Source organism: Protopterus annectens, chromosome 6.part0 (genome assembly GCF_019279795.1).
Source record: "Protopterus annectens isolate FY-2018-M chromosome 6.part0, PAN1.0, whole genome shotgun sequence".
Taxonomy (NCBI): Eukaryota; Metazoa; Chordata; order Ceratodontiformes; family Protopteridae; genus Protopterus; species Protopterus annectens.
Genome location: NC_056737.1, coordinates 1589404432 through 1589427356, shown reverse-complemented (window position 1 = coordinate 1589427356; position 22925 = coordinate 1589404432). Strand labels below are relative to the sequence as shown.

At 41.7% G+C, this 22925-nt stretch overlaps 1 protein-coding gene across 1 annotated transcript in view; it reads left to right on the top strand.

Annotated features, from left to right (window-relative positions):
• The window catches only part of CLASP1 (cytoplasmic linker associated protein 1), a 4127769-nt gene that overhangs the window by 2269300 nt on the left and 1835544 nt on the right, over positions 1–22925 (top strand). The window contains exons 20-21 of the mRNA XM_044073692.1: positions 6109–6216; positions 6571–6597. Coding sequence (XP_043929627.1) covers positions 6109–6216; positions 6571–6597 — 135 coding nt within the window. The remainder of the gene's footprint in view (positions 1–6108; positions 6217–6570; positions 6598–22925) is intronic.

Below are 22925 nucleotides of genomic sequence, written 5' to 3'. Positions count from 1 at the left end.
TATGTAGGAGAGATATTCTTATGGTCATCACTACAAATGGAACAGAATCTTCTTTATGGGACTTCAGCCTACTGTCTTAAAACAGTAACTCAAAATGTGCAGTGCAGACAGTGCTGGGTGTATGCCTTTAAGGGCTAACACTCAGATGCAACCAGAAATTTATGCTTGTCACCCCACCCTTGGGAGTGTTAACTTACTCATGAGTGGCCTCTACCTTTCACTGGGGATGCTGCTGTAGTGATGAGCCCCTTAACTAGGAAGAAAGTGAGCTAACCATTGTCCTTTTGTTCTCCCTTCATATATCCAGACAATTTACTTCAAGTCCATTAATTAAACCTAGTATGGTAGTGTTGCAGTGTGGAACCTTGCTGCTACCCCTGTGGGCAGACAACTCACCTACATACCTGTGTACTTCAGACCAATCTACTGCTACACCATTCTTGTATAAACTGGATATGTAGAGAGAACTGTATGTAATGTAACTGTATTCCAACAGCACAAATAGCAAGTTTGTTTCACTCTCACAGGAAGTGCAGTAAAAGCCATTACTAAGCAGATTGTTACTGCTTGTTTTGTTTCACTATGTTATCCTTTGTTACAGGAATGCATGTCTGCCACTTCCTAATCCTGTTAAAGCAGACTTCACTTGTGGGATAATGGAGTCTTCTGCTGGTTTTAAAAGGTTTTGCTGTAGGGTGTGCTTGTTTTTGCTTTGTGGTCAAAAAGTTGCACCCTGAATGTAACATTCACCTCCATGAGCTCCAATAACTAGGGCTTTGAGTAGGATTTACAATCCATGGATCTGCAGTTTACTGCTTTGGAATGCTTTAAGTAGCTATTTGCTGAACTTTGGAAAGACAGAATAATTATATATGTATCAACTGCTGTCATGTCTTTAAGATCAACCAAATTAAATTGCCTCAGAGAAGACAAGCTTGTTTCCTGCCTTTCCTATAACTAGTCTAGTCCAGTCACAGAGTTGCTGTAACCAGGACTGTTTGTAAGCTTCTGAGCCCCCAAAGCATTTCTGTGTTGGAGGGAAGGCTTCTACCTTATCAGTGGGAGTGGTAAGCACTAGGTAGCCTGTCTACCACAAGAGTGGTTTCTGGTCCAGAAATTGTAGTTTATTGGCCATTTGGGCAGTGTTTCCATCTGTTTCAACTTTCTGGTTTAAAAGCCCACGTTTGCACTTGTTTCCCACCTTTTTTGTGACTAGTCTAGTCCAGATACAGATTTGCTGTATCCAGGATTGTTTGTAAGCTTCTAAGCCCCCCAAGCCTTTCTTTATTGGAGGGAAACATTCTAGCTTATAAGTGGGAGTGATAAGCACTAGGTGGCCTATCTACCACAAGATCCATGTACAGATTCTTAGTTTTAGCACTTGAATTTGCTTACTCGTGCTCAACACTTGTTCAGAACTTGTTGTTAGCACCAAACCAGGCATGTCCAGGGGTCAGCTTCCATTGATTTCTCCTGTCCACCTGGTGAATTTGGGCATACTGGGGCAGTGCAGCAATTGCCTCATGTACACAGACAACCCTCTCCTCCTACCACACAACACTACAACCTATGAGAGATGCAGTTACATAGCCAAACTGGAAGCAACACTCTCTCCACCCAAGATTGTGCTAGACCGTCAAGAGGAGGAGGTTAACACCCACACTACACCTCAAGCAACACATAGCCCTTCTAAACTCACACCACCAACACCCACACATAGCAACACTAAATCCACATATATGGAGGCCCTTAACTGTAACCTGCCCAAGCAACAATGACCTCCAAAGCTGAAACGCAAGCAAACACCAATCACAACCAAAGTGTCACATAGTTCACAACACCAGTGTGCCACCCAGCAGCAGCCCCTAAGGCAAGACAACGTACCTAACACTTTAGTCATAGGTGACTCTATAGTCAGGCACACTGATGTCACACTCACCAGGCTGAACAAGGAGAAAATTACAGTGAGCTGCTTGTCGGGTGCCAGGATCTGCCACATAACTCATGCACTCAAGTCACTCCATAACAAGTACAAATATGACTCTGTCATTGTCCATGTTGGAGTGAATGTCTTGAGACGTACCTCCCTGGGCTACATGAAAAGAGACATGGAAGTGCTCTCCGATCTTGTAGCCCAGGCAGGTATGACCCTAGCCCTTAGTAGGATCCTGCCATCGCCCAGAATAATACCACAGTACAAGGGCAAAATGATTGACTTCAACAATTGGCTAAGCTTCTGGTGTCATTCTAAGAGGATCCAGTATCTGTCTGCCTGGGACGACATGGTCGACAGACCACGATACTGTGCCGGAAATGGCCAGCACCTGTCATCCCTGGGATTCTGGATATGGGCTAAGGCTCTTGCTGTGCTCCTATTGTGCCTTTTTTAGGCAAGGTTCAAATGACAAATTCACCACCGTAACAGGAACAGGCCAGCAAACACGTAGGGTAATGCTACTCAATGCTAGAAGTCTAAATGTCAAAATACACTCCCTCGAGGCACTCCTTAAAATGGAGAACATCGATATCTGTGCAGTGACTGAGACCTGGTTCAAGGCTCCAGAAAGCACCCCTGCATTACCAGGTTATAACTCATACCACACTTTTTGGCCACCTAACCTGGACCGGAACACCAAAGGTAGAGGTGTGTCCATATTCATTAAGGATATCCACACCTCCAGGCTAGTTGCTCGGCATAATGCATCCGAGGTTATCCAAGTGCAATTAACTCTGGTCAAAACTACAATCCAAATTGTAGCTTGCAACAGATCCCCCACCATGCCCCAGGATTCCCACTCCTCTTTTCTTGATATACTGGAAAATATTAGGGTTCAACCAAACACCCTAATAATGGGCAATTTCAACTACCCCACCATTAACTGGGAAAACTACCAGCTCCTGTACCAACTCCTTCGCTCAACGCTTTCTGGAATTCATAAATTCCATTGCCCTGGATCAACTTATCCATACCCCAACCAGGGGCAACAGTATCCTAGACCCTAGTACTTACCAACATGAGTGACCGGTGTTCCACACCTGAAGTCAACTCCTCGTTGGTCAGATCTGACCATAAGCTAATCACCCTAGATATCCACATCCCACCCCCACCCCTCCCCCCATTAAGGAAATCATTGTAAAAAATGTCTCCAAAGTCAACTTCATGCTTTTTAGACAGAAGTGGCGAACTTCATGATACCCATACAGATGGACAATACAGTTACGACTGCTGAATCCTACACAGATTCACTCTATAAGCACGTACACGAGTGCATGGATTGTGCTATCCAAACATAACCAAGACGCTGTCCTCCAAAAAAAGGAAGCCAATCTGGTGGTCCCCTGCCATAAACAAACTCTACAACAGAAGGAAGAAACTGTTGCAAAAGAAAGTAAAATCCCATGAGTGGAGGAGTTCCCTGGTAAGAAGCTGAAATCACTTATAAGATCCTCCAAAGCTAGATATGAAAACAAAATCGCCACTGATTCTAGGGGCAACCACAAAGCATTATATAGCTATGTCAAACATCTCAGTAGCAACACCCAGATCTGCTCTGAGTTACAGCACAATGGCATGAAAATTACAGAACCAACTGATATTGCCAACGTCCTGGCAGATAGGTTCAGTGCTAACTTTACCCTCCTCTCACCCCCTAAAGGGCCCATATCTATGCAGAAAGAATGCAGAGTCCCTGTATTCACAACTATGCAGGTAAAACCTGCACTCTCTAAAGCCAAAAATAGCATCCATGGGACTGGACAACATCCCTGGCTGTGTTTTCGATGAGCTTCAGAATGAACTGGCTCCCCACCTAAGTACCATGTTCAGTCATAGTCTCACATCAGGCTTTGTGCCCACTGAATGATGCACAGCAACAGTTATCCCACTCCACAAAGGGAGAGCCACCACTGATCCCGGGAACTATCGCCCTATTAGCCTGACGAGCCTGGTCTGTAAGGCCATGGAACGTATCATCATGGAACTCGTAAACAAAGAAATTGATAACCTCCCAATTCTGGATCCCACCCAGTTTGAGTTTGTGAAAGGCAGATCATGCCTCCTGAACCTGATTGACTTATTTGAGGCAGTCATCAAAGCTGTAGACGAGGGTAAGATGGTTCACATAGCCTATCTTGACCTCACCAAGGCTTTCAACACCATCCCCCATTCTGGAATTATAGCTAAACTCACTAAACTAGGTATAAATCCCTACATCACAAGATGGGTTGCCAACTGGCTCACTGACAGAACCCACACTGTAAAAGTTGCAGACTCCAAATCTGACTTCAAACCAGTGACAAGTCAGTCTTGGGACCTCTCCTGTTTGGTATCTACTCCTATGATGTACAGGCCAACACAGAAGGCCTTTGGCTAATGAAGTTCGTAGATGACTGCAAACTAGGAGAACATAGTGGAGTTCCCAAATGATCTGGACATTCTACAGAAGGGCCTCACTGAGATAGATGCCTGGTGTCAGAGCCATGGCCTCAAGCTCAGTGCCAAAAAGTGCATTGTCATCCCCTTTGGTAAAAACTATGTACCCATGAACTACCACATACACAGCAGTCTACTTAACACCGAATGTGTGATGAGACCATCGCCACAGTAGTCAGGAAATCCTTCTACGTGGCACACCTCATCACAAAAGGGTTCTCATCTAGAAAAAAAGAGGTCATTGTTCCCCTCTACTCGACACTCATTAGACTCATTAATAGAGTACAACTTCCCTTTTGGAATGTACCTCACAAGACATCTGTAGCAGCTGGAAAGGCCACAGAAGTACCTCACAAAGAGGATTACTGGCCTCAGATGCCCTACACTGTCAGTCTCAAAAAACTCAAGCTTAACTCCATAGCATATTGCATACTCCGAGGTGATCTCTGCCTAACATATAAAGCTATGTCAAACCCAGAGCTGCTGGACAAGGTACACCTAAAGAAATTCCAATCCCTCCAAGCTACATGCTCTAGGGACCTAAACCATGTCACCATAATAAACAGGACATGCTGGAGGGATAGATTCCTGTCCCAGAGACTTCCCATATACTGGAACAAGCTACCCATCTATGTCAAGCAAAGTTCCTCATTAGCACTCTTCAAGAAAAATCTTGATAAGTGGATGGAAATGGGAAATACACCCCAGGGATCACTTCTGTGGCTCTGCTCGACAGAGGCACAGGAAAATAACTTTCTTGGGTGGCTTAAGCCAGGTAACCTTGTTGGCTAGGCTTACTTAGGCCCTTGGGCCAATAGCCTAGTACCTACCTATGAACCTATATATATATATAGATTTATATAAATATGTATGTATATATATATATAGATTTATATAAATATGTATGTATATATACATATGTATGCATATATACACACACATGCATATAATGCAAACAGTAAATCTTTGAAATCAACTGATTCAGCAGACTTACACAACGCCTTTCTTTGCTCAGTAAGGATTGGTTAAATTTTTCTTATGCCTTTTTTCTGGAATCAGACTGTGTAAAGTCAGTGTTACCCTGGTTTATTTTTATAATTTTTCCCTTGTGGTTCCACTGGTTTGACTCTTCATCTAGGCTCTTATGTTTGATCCTGTGGCTGGAAAATTTGGAGAGATCTAAGGCCACCCCCTCCTATTTGTTAGTTTTTTCTCTTTCCTTTGACAGTAATTGTGTTATGGGTCAGTTTCCTCTGAAGTCTGCTAGAAAAAATGGTCGAGTTTTGCCTCGTAGTGGTGAGATGGACTTTAGTAAAGTAATTGCCTGTTGAATAGAAATAGAATGTTTTTAAAGATCTGACGTTAAGATATGGATCTAAGTAAATGTCTTATCTATTCTGTACTGGAAACATTGATTTAAGCAAAGTTGTTTTTCAGAAAAAATATGTGAGCCTTGATCTTTTATGCCTGTTTTTACTTGCGTTTTGTGGTGTCTTTGAAAAAGTAAATAGCCATGTTAAACCTTCATCTAAGGTCCTGAAAGCATTAATGTGTACACTATTTTATGTTTAATAGGACAGATTACTGTAAAGAAGAACTGAAATAATATTTCATGTTTTTTGTAGAACTTTTTTTATTTTTGCATTCTTTCACAAGTGTTTTTTTTTTTTCTTTAGGTCGTGTTCGCACAAGGCGCCAGAGCTCTGGCTCTGCCACAAATGTTGCTACAGCTTCTGTTGATACTCGGGGCCGTAGTCGAGCTAAAGTGGTTTCCCAGTCACAACGTAAGCAAGCATTATGCTGTCAGTTATCTGTAGTTAGTTTCAGTGTCATCATCCTCCTTTGTTATTCATCTAATGCTCACTTTTCTTGGATAAATTTGCATATTTTTCAGTACTGTGTTGTAGTACTTACCACTTTTTTTCTGCATGTTATGGTTTAGAATGCCAATATGTTTTGAACAGATGAACAAAAGTGCTAACCTGTTATTAATACAGCAAAATTATGTAGACCCTAAACCTGCAAATAAAATATTGTTTTGTTGCACCATACCAATATTTGCTTGTTTGTTGCATGTATTTTTGTGTCTTTTGTAACTCACTTTTCTGCCTGTCCTTTGGCTTGCATCCATAACCAAGGATCCAGATCGGCAAACCCTGCTGGTGGTAAGATGCTGCCTCATTATTTTCATGTTATGTTCCTCATCCCTGGACTTGTTCTAAAGGCATGGGACCAGACATTTTAGATGGTCCACTGTCTTAAAACATTGTTGCAATTTAATATGTCATTCTTATGGCTTCTTTTTTGCAGGAAAGTTTTGTTAAAGTGGTTCATATTTTTCTTTTATTTCCCAGTTTTCTTATCACGTTACAGTTATTTCTTCAGTTCCTTATTGTGGAGGAGTCTTTTGCACTGTCAGCCTTTCCTAATATACCTTTTCTAATCTGCCTCTAATTACCCTAGTGTGGGGAAGGAGTTGTGGGGCTCAGATACTACTTATTACGGATTTAGTTTCCAGCTGGCTTTGTAAGTCAGTGAGCAAGCCACTTCTGAAGATTTATCATCTCTGTGTTTTGTTTGCTTTAGGAAATACTCTCAGACAACATGCAGGCAAGCACTGATGCATGCTAAAGTGCATGCTACTGCATGCAGGTTCATAAAATCTGCTGTCACATAGCCCAGCTAGTGAGCTCCTTGCTTTCCCAATCTGCTAGGGACAGAAGTGCAGCAGTGAACATATCCTCCCCAGAATATCTCCACAAAGATGACAAAACTATCTCAAAGATGCTAAACTCATCTTACCCTCTCCTTCATTTAATTTAATGAGCTAGTTTCGTTACCAAGTTTGGTTCATAGTAGTGGAGTTGAAAATCATGTTTTCTGTATTTGGGGTAGAAATCAGTTGATAGCTACTTTGGAGATTACATTGCTTTTTATTTGCATAGTGCCTTGAACTGTTTACAGTGTTGTTATAATTTACAAGCATGTTTAGTTATACAAATTACGCCTAGTGTTTGCAGGTAACTTTAATGGAATAAACATGCAAACATTTTTCATCTAAAGCCAGCTGAAAAGCTCAGCAGTAATAGTCTGTGGAAAAGGAGGTGCTGAACAAAGGTCAGGTGAAGTGGCTAATCAAACCATTATTTGGATTTTTCTATAAAGTACTCTAACTGCTGTTGGTGGAGCGGTTTATAACTAGGAAAACTTTAGAGGAGGGAAGGTTGAGAATACCAAACTGTAGGAATGGAGACTGAGAGATATGGTCACTTTCACACATTTGTTTTTGTGACTTTCCTGGAGCAGTGGTTTCATTAGATTTAAGGCTTTGTTATGAGGAGGCAAAGGTGTGTTTTTTGGCCTTATAGAAGTAGGATTCTGTTTGTAGCACTTTGAACAAGAAGTAATTCAACATTATTTCAGCATGTTCTTTCACAGACAATCCATTTGTATGTTCAAGGACAGAGCAGTGATGTAATTTTTGAGATACTGGTGTGATAGATTTGCAGATTCTGTTGGCCATTTTTTTTATAGAACTGCTTGATTTTTTTGAAAGTTGGCTGTAGTGAAGTGGAGACTATATTCAAGGTAGGCTTGTAGAATTCCTTCCACTGTAGCATTTCTGCCTTTAAGAGAGAGAATGTCAGAAAGACAAAGGGTGGTGGAGTCTCTGTCTTCATTAAGGACAGGCACACCTCCAGACTGGTTTACCAGGATGATGTACTGGAATTACTCCAGGTGTAACTGACAGTAGGCAAGACACCCATCCAAGTTATAGCTGGCTGTAGACCCCCCTCAATGACTCAGGAAACCCACTCCTCCTACCTGCACCTACTTGACTCCATCAAGGTAACACCCTGATCCTTGGCGACTTCAACTACCCCACCATAAACTGGGTGAACTATTCCTGCACTAATGCACTCACCCAATGATTCGTTGACTTCATCAATTCTAACACACTAGACCAGCTCATGTCATCCCCCACAAGGGGAAATAACATTCTGGACTTGGTCCTTACCAACATGGGTGACCACTGCACCACTCCCATCGTATGTTCTTCCCTGGTGAGATCAGATCATTGGTCTGTCTCATTCGAAGTTTCTATCCCACCCCACCCGCAGCCTTAACAAGGCTAAAAAACTTCTCAGAAGTTGACTACAAGCTCCTAAGGGGAGGGCATCAGTAGCTTTACAACACTGCCCCCTCAAAGGAAGCAAACTACTATGCTGAACAATATGCCAGTGCAGTACACAAGCACCTGTACAACTGCATGGACTCAGATATACCCAACAGAACTAAAACCTGTTCCACAAGGAAACAAAAGGAAGAAACTGTTGTTCAGGCGTAAAAAGGAACAAATTCTGAATTGGAAAAACTCCCTCCTCAGCCTCAACAAGCAAATTAGATCACTAGTGAAAAGCTCCAAAGCCAATTATGAATTGAAACTAGCCTCCGAAACAAAGGGAAACCACAAAGCCTTCTTAAGTTACGTCAGAAACCTCCATGGCAAAGCCCAGGTTTGTTCCGAATTAGTACTTAACTGTACCTCTTACACTGATCCTGTTGACGTAGCCAACCTGCTAGCAGATGGGTTCAGAGCAAACCTCACCCCCCTATCCTCCAAAGGCCTGTTCGACATCCCTGATACTTTTTCTGGACCTCATACCTCCGTAGATCAAGTGTTAAAGGCCCTATCCGTGGTAAAGAACACAGCTTCGATGAGACCTGATAGTACCCCAGGCTGTATTCTGCACCATCTCCAACAAGAACTAGCTTTACCATTGAGCACCCTATTTAACCACAGTCTAAGTACAGGCTTCATTCCACCAGAGTGGAGAACTGCCATTGTCATTCCCTTGCATAAAGGTGGTGCCACTACTGACCCTGGAAACTGTTGCCCCATTAACTTGACAAGTCTGATCTGTAAAGCCATGGAGCGTATTATGGATTTCATAAACTAGGACACAGGCAGTCTCCAAGCACTTGACCCCGCCCAGTTCAGATTTCAAAAGGGCAGATCTTGCCTGTTGAACCAGGTTGAGTTCTTTGAGACTGTCACCAAGGCCCTGGATGAGGGAAAGTCAGTATACACAGCTTATCTTGACTTGTCCAAAGCCTTTGACATAATCCCCCACTTGGCGTAAATCCCTGTCTCATCAGGTGGGTGGCCAGCTGGCTCAACAGTAGGACCCACTAGGTCAAAAGAAGTACCTCCACCTCTGACAGCAGACCTGTCACTATTGGTGTTCCCCAGGGATCTGTCTGGGTCCCCTACTGTTTGGCATCTACTTCTCAGAGGTCCAGGCAAAGACAAAAGGCCTGTGGCTGATCAAGTTTGCAGATGACTGTAGCTGGGTGCTGTCATTGACTCCCCAGATGATATTAACATGCTGCAAGAGGGTCTCACAGCAACAAATGACTGGTGCCAGAGTCATGGCCTTAAGTTAAATGCAAAAAAATGTATTATCTTACCATATGGAAAAAACACGGATCCTACTGATTACTACATCAACGGCAACCCCTGTGGTGAGAGAACTGAGTACTCAGGTTGAGAACAATCTCATATTCGACTGTCATGTAGCAGCAGTGGTCAGAAAAGCTTTTTACTTGGTTTATCTCATAAGTAAAGGGATTGTATCCAGAAAAAGGGATGTTATTACTTGTCTTTACTCCTCCCTCATTAGGCCAGTAATTCAGTATTAACACCCCATTTAGTATGTACCTCTCCTAGCACCTGCACCAACTGGAAAGACCCCAGAAATACCTCACAAAGAGAATCCATGGCCTCCAACACCTGTCCTATGTGGACAGGCTCAAATCACTATCACTCTACTCGGTATCATACAGATTGCTCAGAGGTGGTCTGTGTCTTACCTACAAGGCAATATCGGACCCTGCCCGACTAGAGATGCTCCATACTCGTAAGTGTAACTCCTTGTACATTACCCACTGAAAAGACCTAAATGTAATATGTGACGTCAACAAATCCTACTGGAGAGACAGGATTGTCTTGCAGAAGCTGCCCAGTCTCTGGAATGGACTTCCCATACATGTCAAAGAGAGTACCTCACTGACCCCCTTCACGCGCATCCTTGATGAGTGGATAGGAAACAATATATTTGTCCCAGGGGTTCCACCTGTGTCCCTCATTGACAGGGACAACAGGTGCTAACTAAGGTTTCTTAATTGGGGATAAACTCTTGGCTAGGCTTGTAAGGCCACAGGGCCATTAGCCTAGTAGCCTGCTATGATTCTATGAAACATATATTTTCCAAGTCCAGAAAAACAGTATAGTAACTGTGTCTTTGGTTTGCTTTATATGGCAATTAATTGTTGTTTGATTTTTTTTTAGCAAAATTCTGAAGGTATTTGAAGATAGTTATTTGAAATATATGTTCGAAAGTGTCACTTGTGGCCTGTTGTATGAGACAATGTCCTTTATGTTTTTAGTCAAATCTGTGACCTTTACAAAAACACTGTTACTTATGGGAATTAACCACTGGCTGACATCTCCTGACCAGCTTGTTGGAACCCATACAGGGCACAGGCCATTATGAGATGCAGCTTCAGCTACTCACTTTTTTGCCCCAGGCATGTACACTTCTCAGCTTGTAAGTTTGCTGGTGCTCATTCCCAGCCAGTAGCCTCAGAACTCGCATTGAGAATTTAAGTGCCATGTTGGAGAAACTTTGTGTATTTTATAAGATGTGTATTTTATAAGATTTCTCCTCTTTGTTATTGTAATGTTCTTTTCCAGTGAAGTTTGTTATTAAACCACTGCTGTTTTCAGTGCGTCCCGCATGCAGACCTTAAAATTATTACTAAGACTTTAAGTGACTTTTTAGCTTAGGAGAGATTACCAGTTTTGTGCAAGTTTCACTAGAAAAACCTGTAGGAGTCCGGCAACCACACTTGGACTTAATGTGAAAGACATTATATGCCATGTTGCAGGTGTGCTAACAGTCTTCCACATTTTCAGGAGACTGCCTTCTGAGGAAGTCCATAATAGGAATGAGCACTTGCATAAGGAGGTTGAGGGGAAAGAGGCCTCATGAGAGTTACTAGAAAGAGAGAACTGAATAATGTTAAAGGCATCACATAGGCTTAATGATGATGCAATCAATAAGTCTGTGTTCCAGCCTCTGGTAGTGGTATCTGATGAGTCTGCCTTCCCAAACACCTGAAATAGTAAGAAGGTGTCTTAATGCATATTGCAGACTTAAGTGCACAACTCCAGGGTGAGTCATTTATGTTCCAGATCCTGATAGTTATTCAGCTCTCCAAAGCAGCATAGAAGCGTGTGATTAAGTGTGGCTGCAATGCTGTGGATGCAGTCTTTAGAGCAGCTGGTATGGGTTCTGCTGTCAGTTTGCATGACATGATTTAGGGTTTAGACATTGCATGATAATGTGAAAGAACCATGGAATACCCCCTTTGAGAGAAGGTACTTGGCAAACTGTCTGTGGGCATCTTTTAAAAAAATTGGGGACAAAATGTAAAATCATGCAGATGGTGAAGTTTTTTCTCAGTTTCCTCAGGACAGTAGAAATTATCCCTCGAAGACTGGCCCCTTTTCAGATACCAAGCTAAGAGCCTGCAGTTCAAGGCTAAGAGTTGTAGAAAAGCAGGCTTAGCATGAGAAAAGGAAGGACAAAATTGGGATGCGTGCAGCAAGTGGATCCAGTAGCTTCCTAACAAAGCTGTGACTTTTGTGATCGGCATTTGACAAAAGTGTTAAAGCAAGGGTTTCTGCACCCCCTACACACCTCCCTGTACTTATATGTACAAACTCAGGCACTCCTGTGTCTTTGGGAAAAGAGAAATGTCTGGGATGCACTAAAAACCTTAATCATCTGGTGTAAAACATAGTAGTTGCACATTACTGATCACCCAGTTGAGTGATCATTAGTATGTTGATAACCAGGCTGGTTATCAGTATCTGTATCTGCATCTCAACCCCATAAAAAACAGCTAGGGAGGGAGGCAGACCTAACCCCATTTTTAGAAGGCTTGTGCAAAGATTACTATGGTCATTGGGTTTTGAGCATCATCATAAAGGATTACAAGATTCATAAATACATAGATAGTTACTGGGCTAACGACCCAGGGGCCCTTTCTAAGCTTAGCCAAGTTTTCCCAAAAGATTAATTACCCAAGTAGGACACTGAGGGCCAGACATTTATAAGCTATCTCTGTCCATAAGGGACATGGGTGCCAGGCCTGGTGTAAATTTCCTGGTCCCCATCCACTGATCTAGGTTGTGCTCAAACTGGGAAATAGACAAACTCAGCTTCACATGAATAGGAGGCCTTGTTCCATCAGAGGGATAGTCTCTGAAACACATATTTGTCAATCCAGCATGTTCTGTTTAAGTCGTAGACAAAATTTAGGTTCTTGGACCTTGTATTTCTTGTACTCTTTGACATACGAATATTTAGGAGAGTTGTAAGTGTGGGGCTTGCAGATGCTTTGTAAGCCAGGTATAGATCACCACTTGCCAATCTTTAGGAGAGTGAGTACAGGGAAAGGGCTTTAAGGCATATTGCATAAGGCAGGTATGTTACTGTTTGTATTCTTTTTGTAAGGAACCTCTGAATTTGCTTTAGTTGCTGTATATGCCTGGTCAGGTACATACCAAAGGGAGCATTGTACTCTATGATTGGTCTAATAAGAGTGGAGTATTGTGGGATAATGACCTCTTTGGATCTAGATGCCATGCCTTACTTGTAAGCTGTGCAACATAGAAAGATATCTGATCTCTGATCACTGGGGTCAACTCCTAGGGGCGTGTTATCAACATGGTAATTGGCTGGGATGGTTGACTTACCAAAGGGTACAATTATGCATTTCTTAGCACTGAGTTTAAGACCATGGCTTTGACGATAACCCCCAGCTTGCAATTATCTGCAAACATAGTCAGCCATAAGCCTACAGCATTTGCTTCCATTTCAGAGAAGTAGATGCCAAAAAGGAGCAGGCCCAGTGGTTACATGTTAAAAGATCGAACGGTTGAAATATCAAACTGCATATGGTCGAGACCATATGCTCAATATTTCAAAAGATCGATCTTGTAACATGGCAATAAATAAAAGAAGAAATGAAGTAGAAGATTGTAATGCAGGGGGCAAGCCCCCCCTGCTCCCCCATGTGGGGGGCTGCACCCCCACACCCCCCTACTTAAATATATCAACTCCGAGATTGCGCTACACTGAGAATACAGCGTGGAACGGGAAGTTTTCCTATTCCCTGCTGTAGCGCAATCTCGGAGTTGGTACATTTAAGTAGGGGTGTATGGAGGGCGTAGCCCCCCCTAGATGGGGTGCAGGGGGGGGTGCAGCCCCTCTGCATTACAGTCTTCTACATTTTTTTTTTTTTGCCATGTTCCAAGATCGATCTTTTGAAATATCGAGCATGTGGTCTCGACCATATTCAGTTCGATATTTCAGCCGTTCGATCTTTTAACATGTAACCGGCCCAGTGCAGAGGCATAGGGGATGCCGTTAGTGTCTGTCTTTTTGGTGGAGGTGGCCTCATCTATTTTGACCAGCTGGGTCTCGTTAATAAGCCAGTTTGCTATCCAGCAAGTGATAAAAGGGTTTATACCTAAATTACTAAGCTTGTCTATAATGCCTGAGTGGGGTATTGTGTCAAAAGCCTTGGCCAGGTTAAAGCAAGCTGAGTATACAGTCTTGACTTTATCCAGTGCTTTAGTGACCCTCTCAGAAAAGTCTGTCATATTTAGTAGGCATGACCTTCCTTTAACAAAGCCAGACTGTAATGGGTCAAGCATTTGCAGATTACCAGTGTCCTCATTCATCATGTTCATTATGATCCTTTCCATGGCCTTACATGTGAGGCTAGTCAGACTTATGGGCATTTAGTTACCCGGCTCAGTGGTTGGACCTCCTTTGTTCAGGGGAATGAACTTGGTCATCTTCCATTTCTTGGGCACAAGACATGACTGTAGGCTCCAGCTGAAATGTGATTCCTTCAAATGGACCAGAAAGGTCATATTTTATGCTATTTATTAAACATCCCAGGAAGTTAACAGGGCCCATCGATGTAGTGTAATTGGTCTTGGAAAGTGCATTGATGGACCTGTTCCCTAGTAATGGTTGGGGGATTGTGGTATACGGTATTTCCTTTGGACTATCAGGGGGTGGAGTAAGGGAGAAATTTGAGGTGAACCTGTGAGAAAAAAGGTTGACAGTGGCATCTGGATCAGTGTAGGTGTTGACATTTACAATAAGTTCTGTATGTTGTGCATTTCCCCTGTGGTTATGGATATAGCTGTACAAAGCTTTGTGGTTTTCCTTTGGATAAGATGCTATTTTTTTTTCTTCAAATTTAGCCTTTGTATTATTAATTAACCCTCCTAGATACTGTTTAGATTGGTCAGGGGGCTTTTAATATATATTGCTTTGTTCCTCCTATACTTGGCCAAAGTTTTTTTTCTTTTGTTGTATAACCGATTCTTGTTGCCATTCCACCAGGATGGTTTGTCTTTTGAGTTTGTCTTATTGTTAATACGATAAATAAAATAATACTAATAAGAAGAAATAGATACATTCAAACCTGTCCCTCTTTTTTATGAGAATATTCTTGGTACCATAGGAGCAGTTGCATCTTACCTTGCCTCTGCTTTAACATATGCTTCATCTGAGAAACCGTACAAGACATGTCTGAGCAGGAAGAAAGCTAATGTTTTTACTTTTACAGTTTTTTTTTGTTCACAAAAAAGACTGCTTATGAAGGGCGATTTTAAACCTATGAAGGTTCAGTTTACTTGACCTGCCGTTACTAATCCTGTTTCTACCAAAGGCCTTTTCTAATCATATCAGACCCTATGTACATATACTTGAATGTATTCCATGTCCTGATCCACAAAGAACACAGAAAATTACTGAGGTTCAGCATTGGTCATTGGCATTACCATGTACATTTCTTGCCCCCTTGGGCTCTCGGCTGCATCCAGAGTTTTTACAAAGTGGCTGATTCTGGTGGTTCCTAGTGATGATATTTATTCATAATTACCCATATCCGGATACTGACTTCTGCATGCCCAAACACAGCTGTGTATACTAATGAGCCTGAAAATTGACATAGAGTCTCTTGAAGATACTATTAAACCTACCCAAGTCAAGTCTGTCCCGTGACCTGACAGATGTTTTTCTGGGGGCCGCCCTGAAACTAGAAGAGTGCAGGGTGTAAATTCCTAAATGCAAGGCTGATTTCATACAGTCCTTTTTACAACAAGCTAATCGGTGCAACAGCATTGCTAGGGACTTTATAAGCACACTGGGATATGTAACATTCTGTATACTGATGATGCCAGTAGTCAGGTAGCAGATGAGGAAAATTCTGTGGTTCCTCAAGACAACCTTAAAACCAGCACTTTGGTTCCTTGAAACATTGCTTATGGTGTTGCCATGCACTCAGAGGGAATATTTAGTGGTTGAACCAAGTGTTGAGGAATGAGGGAAACCTTTTTCCAAATCTGAACCCATCCAGTTCCTGACTTCTGATGTTTTGGATGTTACATGGGAGTACATACCAGGGTGTTTTACATTTTACGGGGCTTGGTCCTCCACACAACTAAAACTGCACATTAGCTTGAAGGAGAGGTTGGCAGTATGGCTAACCCTTAGAACCTTAAAGGAGCAGTGGAGACTACTTGTTCCCAGATCAATATGTACACCCTTCACAGTGATGTGGTACGTGGCCGTACCTATTGGGCTTGCAGGTGTGTGAGCTGGCATTGTAATTTGACTTAGAACTCAGAGTTGTGTATATAGTCGTCTCAGTGCAATGCTACTACTAATACAGATAGCTTCAGCAGGGGAGCTGGTGGAAATCACTTGTAGAAACTAAACATACAGAAATTGCAGAAGTTGACAGTCACATTAAATGAATTTTCTTTCCAGACAAGGTATCAGCTCCCAATTTGCTCTCCTACAGAGAAGGATGGAGAATGAATGCCTTCTTTCAGTGGCGACACAGATCCTGCATGCCTTCCTTCTAACACCACTGATCTCTCAGTTGGTAGAGAAAGTACACAAGGAGCAAACCAAGCATGGTAGTCTTAGTGATGTTCTCGCCCAGGCAGCACTGTTTTTAATGGTGTCACAGCTAACCAAACAACCACTGTACCTTGTGCTGAGAAAGATGGACCTTTTGACACAGAGAACCAAAACTCTGATACATCCAAACACAAAGGGAATCTTGCTGATATCTTGGCTTGGAAGATCTGAACTTTATTCTTGTTAGGCCTCCTTTCTTGAGGATGTGCTGACTATTTTGAAAAGCAAAGACAATATTTCAGCAAACTATAAGGCAGCCCAGCTTACACGCTGTCAGTAAATTTTGTCTGACATTCTGCTTGAACCTACACTCTGGGAGTTCTTCCAGACTTTTCCAGCTACAAGAACACAGAGAAATGACATGAGTATTGGAGGCCTCCAGCTCAAAAAGACAAAGGAATACATTCAGTATTAATGGGGAAGTATTGTTTGACCAAACCTCTTTTGAAGTGGTTGAACACCTTAAGAAAAAACAGGACATAACCACTTTAGAGGACCTTTACCTTATCCATCCTTTCTCTTTTTCCTAGTCTATGTCTGGCCAACCCTTAAAGAGGAAGAATCCTCCTTGTTGTATAAGAGAGGTTTTTGAGCATCTGCTTTCCCTCTCCCACCTGATGTTAGTCAAGTTACCCAAGTGGAAGACTCTGCTTACCCAGTTCCAGGATTCCAGACTACAGGCCTAGGGCTGAAGATGCTATTTGTAATTTGGAACAGAGTTGGACATTTTGCTCCCGCCTTTTCCTGGTCCCACAGAAAATTTAGTGGGTTTTGTCGCATTGAGTTTTAATGCCTTCTGCCAGCACGTCTAGTACATTAATTTCTGAGTAGTGACACTCACAGAAGTCCTCCTCATGTTGCTGCAGGGTGCCTGGTAATGATGGATGCTGTGTGGTACATCAGCATGTGTTATCCACAGTTTATGCTTGGTAGTCATCACTTCCAGTGCAAAGTGTTGACATTTGAGCTTTCTTTAACCCCTATCTTGTTTACTAAAGTGATGTCCTTGGCTGAAGCAGTGCAGGAAAAGGGCTTCCACTATGTATATGATGGGCTTCTGATAGCGTAATCAAGTACTTACTGAAGGCATCTGTGTGGTGGGCACACTCATTGCTGCAGTCCTCGCAAGCTAAGTATAAACTGGGAGAAGTCTTGGCTTACTCCTTCTCAGTGGATAGCTTTAATAGGCATAAAGTTGGGCAATGCAAGAACAAGCCATTCGTGCCCTGAGAGCAGACTCCAGAAATTGACATCGGTGTCTTGAATGATGGCACAGTCTAGGGTTTAATCCAGGACTCTGCCATAGCTTTTGACAATTTTTACGGTGCTGTTTATATACCTTAGGATGCAGATGTTGCATTAGATCCTGAATTACTAGTTTCTACAAAGCCATATTTTGCTTACTGATTTTCACCTGGCATTTTACTGATTTTCTTCTGACATTAAAACTTACCAGGCCTCAGAGTTCTTGCAGATTTTGGAACTCTTGGTTGGCGTGTCTTTCCTGTTGCTGAACCAGTTTATGTTGTAATAACTGATGGCTCTGTGGTACACCAGTCTCTTCCTTCACATGCCACACTGGGAAGCCATCACATACAGCAGGTAGATATTAGGCATATCCAAAGTTGGTTCCGCTTTTTTCTACACCTAACTGCATTCTGTCCATTTCTAAATGTTCCATCACATCAAAAAGAGGGTAGCACTGCTGGAGATCTTGAAAAAGAGCTATCCAGAAAGTCCCACTAGATCAGGAAAGGGTCCAGGTTCTTTTTACTGCCCACAATGACTATGGAAGGCAGGCTTTTGTTATACATCTAAGTGGCCTGAACTATTTTTGCATCAGAAGAAAGTATCTGGATGGTCACAGTATGGTTGATGATTCTTTGCTTGCCAAGAGGAGGCTGGATGTGCTCTTTAAACCTCTGAGATACCTTCTTGCTTTGCCAAGATCACCAAGGAGGCAAGGATGCTTCTTTGCTTCTGAGTGTGTGCTAATCATCATCACTTTTTGAGCCTTCTCTACTCTTATGGTGTTGACAAAGTGTGTGATCACATTTGCAGTGCATCAGAGACTGCAGGTTTTCAAAGTATTCCTCTTCTGTACCTGGTTGGCTGGCCTCAGTCTGCTCCCACCTTAGATAAGTAGATGATGGCCTAGGATTCTCTTCAGGAATTCCAATCCTAAGGGATAACATGGCCTATTATTCTCTTCAACAATTCCAGTCCTAGGGGATAACGCACTGTATCTTGCAAAGCCTCAGATGCAGTCTTTGCAGACTGCCACCTTTATAAGATGCTTGCCAGACACCCTTTTTTTTCAAGATCAGTCTTCCACCAGAAAAGTTTCCCTTCATTCTGCATTCTGCACTTCCTGCAGAATGGAAGATTTTCTTCCGTTTTGCAGACAGTATTCAGCATTTAGCAAGCCATTCATCCTACCAGCCACAAGCTTCAGGGCACATTGGCTCATGACAACCACGGTACTTTGTAGGGTATCACATGAGGGTCCTCACGCAGATTTTGAGGACTCTGTAGAATCAGTCCTTGGAATGGATGTTGGACCAAATCTGGATTTTTGAGGTTTGTTGGAGACACCTGATATGATGGCTTGTTCTTTCCCTGGGTAGCCTGTTCCAAAGTATCCACCCCTAGGTGACTTACCATGGACACCTCAGACCTGGAGTGGGGAGGGCACTCTCTTATGGTGGACAGTCCAGAATGTTTGCATACAGAAATAGGGAAGCCTGCATGTCATTTTCCTGGAGATGAAGGTGGCCCTTTCTTACTCTGCAGACATTACAGTATTCTTGTTTTCAAGGATTGATTGCCATTCATTTTGAAAACATGGCAGTGATGAATGTATCACTAAGCAAGGGAAGCTCATTTTCATCAACTCTATTGAAAGCCGATGAGGTTATGCGAATGGGCTGTTTCTTTGGATCACTCTCTGTAAGCTGCTGACTTTCCTGGTGAAACCATCTCCCTGTTGAATGGGCTGAGCAGCTGCCTTCTGATGTTGCACAAGTGGCCCCTTGTCTGGATGGTTGTGATGTTTCTTTTCTTGAAGTGAGGTAAGTTTGCCTGACTTGAACCATCGCACCCAGTTCCTTTCCCTAATCCCCCCTTTGGGACAGATACCTGGGGATTGCCTTAGTCCAGGAGGATCTCCTTTTGTTCCTTTCCCTCATTCTCAGGTTTATACAGGAACTAATCTGAGTAAGGGTTATAGCCCTATTCTGGCTGCAACAAGTCTGTTTTCCTTTGCTCTAGTCTTCACTTTTATAGAAGCATCTCAAATTGAGTCCCTTCAAATTTAGCAAACTCAGCTGTACAACAAGCCCCATCCCGACCTCCATAGTTATAGAAATAGTTGTATGTCATTTAGGTCAAAGGACCATTAAATAATGCAGATTTTCTTAACCCTGGTCTGTATTTCATAAGAGAAACAGAATCTTCAAGTTTTAAGTTTTGCAAAGAATCTGAACTATGTACATGTAAAGACAGTTTATCATCTGTATGATGTGTTGTAAAATGTATGCATTCCTTTTTTACTATCCTATTTAGTTTTGTTTAGTAAACAAGACCTATAAGTCATTTGTTAGCATACTGAACAGCTATTGAAACTCTTGGGTCTTTCTGTAGACTTTCATTTGAAAGAGTTCTATAAGCAAGACCTAGTTTTCATGTAACTAGGCTGTAATCAGGGCTGTATATGTGTATTTTTGTCTGTAGTATGTGGTTATACATCAATGAATCCACATTTCTTCATTTTCGGAAGCCTTTGTTGCACAGTTTATGGTTCACAAATATCACTTATTGTTAGTTGACAGAAAACTGAACTGTAATTTGTAATAGTTGAAACCATTGTCTTATGCAGTCTACATAAAACCAACGTCTTCCTTGTTTCATTCACCTTTTGTACAAGTCCACTATCTCATTGCTTTAGCTTTTATACTTCAGACTTATTCTTTGAATACCAGTTATCTTCTCTCAATAGTACGTGGGTCTTTTTAATACTGTGTATGATTTGTAAGATTTGCCTGTGGATTTCTGTTTCCATGTCAACAGTACTACCAGAAGTAATTGATTCACTTTTTTTATATTAAAGCTTAAGCCTGTTGTAGAGGTCAATAAACAGGACATGCTGGAGGGATGGATTCCTGTCCCAGAGACTTCCTATACTGTGCAACAAGCTACCCATCTATGTCAAGATAAGTTCTTCATTAGCACTCTTCAAGAAAAATCTTGATGAGTGGATGGGAAATAGGAAATACACTTCTGTCTCTCTGCTGGATGGTGGCACAGGAAAATAACTTTCTTGGGTGGCATAAGCTATGATACCTTGCTGGCTAGGCTTACGTAGGCCCTTCGGCTGATAGCCTAGTACCTACCTATGAATCTCAAACGCCGATATTCCAAACCGCAAAATTTTGCCCCCTTTTTGACCCATGTTAGCACTTGTTTGTAGGTGTGGCATGGTCGGAAATGTTGACGTTCGATGTTTTGTCGATTTTCTGAAGTTCCAGCACATTTGGCTATGTCCAGTCAACATTTTAAAGGTAAACCCTAGTTATTATTCCTTTGCAGAGAGTCATTTAAATTCTGAGCATTTTCCATGGCTGTGACATTGTCATCAGCATATTCAGTCAGACAAAACTCTTCTTTGTATGGAAAAATCAGAAAATACCATATTAAAACAAAATGGGACCCAACACTGATCCCTGCACCACTCCTGCTATTACTAATTTCTACACTGGATATTATGGCCAGTACTGAAACATGTTGTTCTGTCCTCCTGCTGTTCTGTCCAGTGTGCCAGATGTAGGTCAGCCTCTAGATGCTTCCATTTTTGTAGTATATTAATATGTGATAGTATATCAAATGCTTTGTCTACATCCAAATACACATCTTGTACAAGGGTTACCCCAATCCTTGTGTTCTGATACTTCATTATAGAACTGGGTCAGACAGGTTAATGTTACTTGTTTAGGCATACATCTCTAGTTTTTTCTTGTTCATCTTAAGTCATTTTCTCACATTAATTTACTTCATCACAGCAATGAATACCTCAAATTAAGTACTACAGTTGAGATGCAATGGAGTCAAAGGGCTGTCTGTGTGTGTTATGTCTTTCAGACACGTCACCTTGAATGGGACAAGGAAGTCAATGCAAGTAGCACTGCAGGCATGATTAACTGCATAACACAGTCAGCCCTGTTGACCTTAATGAGTTATTGAAGGATTTGCAATGGCTTGTCTCCTGTGTTCCTAGTAAAATGAGCATGAGGGATTGCAAGTTCACTTTCTAAGGTGATTGTTGGACTGCTTCAAATTTTGTTATGGTAAATGTAATACGTTGTTGTCAGGTGAACTATGAGCTCATTCCACAAGGGCTGTAACTACTTCACATTTTAAGAGTGCCACAATATAATGTATAGCTACAGCTTTGGGCTTCTCCAAGTGTGAATGTATTTAATTTAGATGAACAGTGTTCTAATTTATTTTGTGCTCTAGAAAAAATTAATTCTGCCTCTGCTGGACCAGATGAGATTCTTGGATATTTTCCTGTTATTTTTTTTCTTTAACAACCCCTTTATTGAAGGCAGACTTTCATTTATATAAAAGTAACCAAACCATATTAACAAGTTCAAATATTATATGTCATATATATTGTTCTATACAATATAATCAAACCAAATTGTTCATTTTCTGACTTCTCTTAAAACTCTTTCATCCTCCAAAACATTGTTTCTTCATGTATTGTTCCCATATTTTAATTTTTTCTATGTGATTTACTCCTACCCTTTTCTAAAGATCCAGCTTCCTGTTCTTTTATTTCTATTACATTATTCACTACTTCACGTATGGTTGGTTTAGACTTTGATTTCCATTTTCTAGTAATTGCATTTTTAGCAACCATCTGAATTAAATTTAACAAGACTTTACTATGTCAAGACAATTCAGATCCCCGTATTCCAGCTTAAAAAAATAATGTCCTTAGTTATACTCATTTGCTTGCCTAGTATTCCTGACAGAGTACTCTGTAGCAATTTTTAGTGTGCCAACTCATTGCACTCCTAATACATATGTTCCCAGTTATTCTGTATTCCCAACATTTGCCATCTACCTGAGAAAAAATTCTTTGGAGTTTAATTGAGGTATAAAAGTACCAGTGCAAATGCTTCCAGGCAAAAATTCCAAATTCTCTAGATTTTGTTGCATATTTGGGAGTCATACACATGTCCTCCCATTTTTTTGTGAATTGCATATCTAAACTGTCTTCCCAATCTTTTCTGACCTCCTCTGATTGATTCCTGTAGCTGTTGTGCAATATTTTATATGCCCTACTAATTATCCATTTTTAACAACAGCTTCTGTGCTAGATTCAACTAAAAAGTCAACCAGTGCAGGAT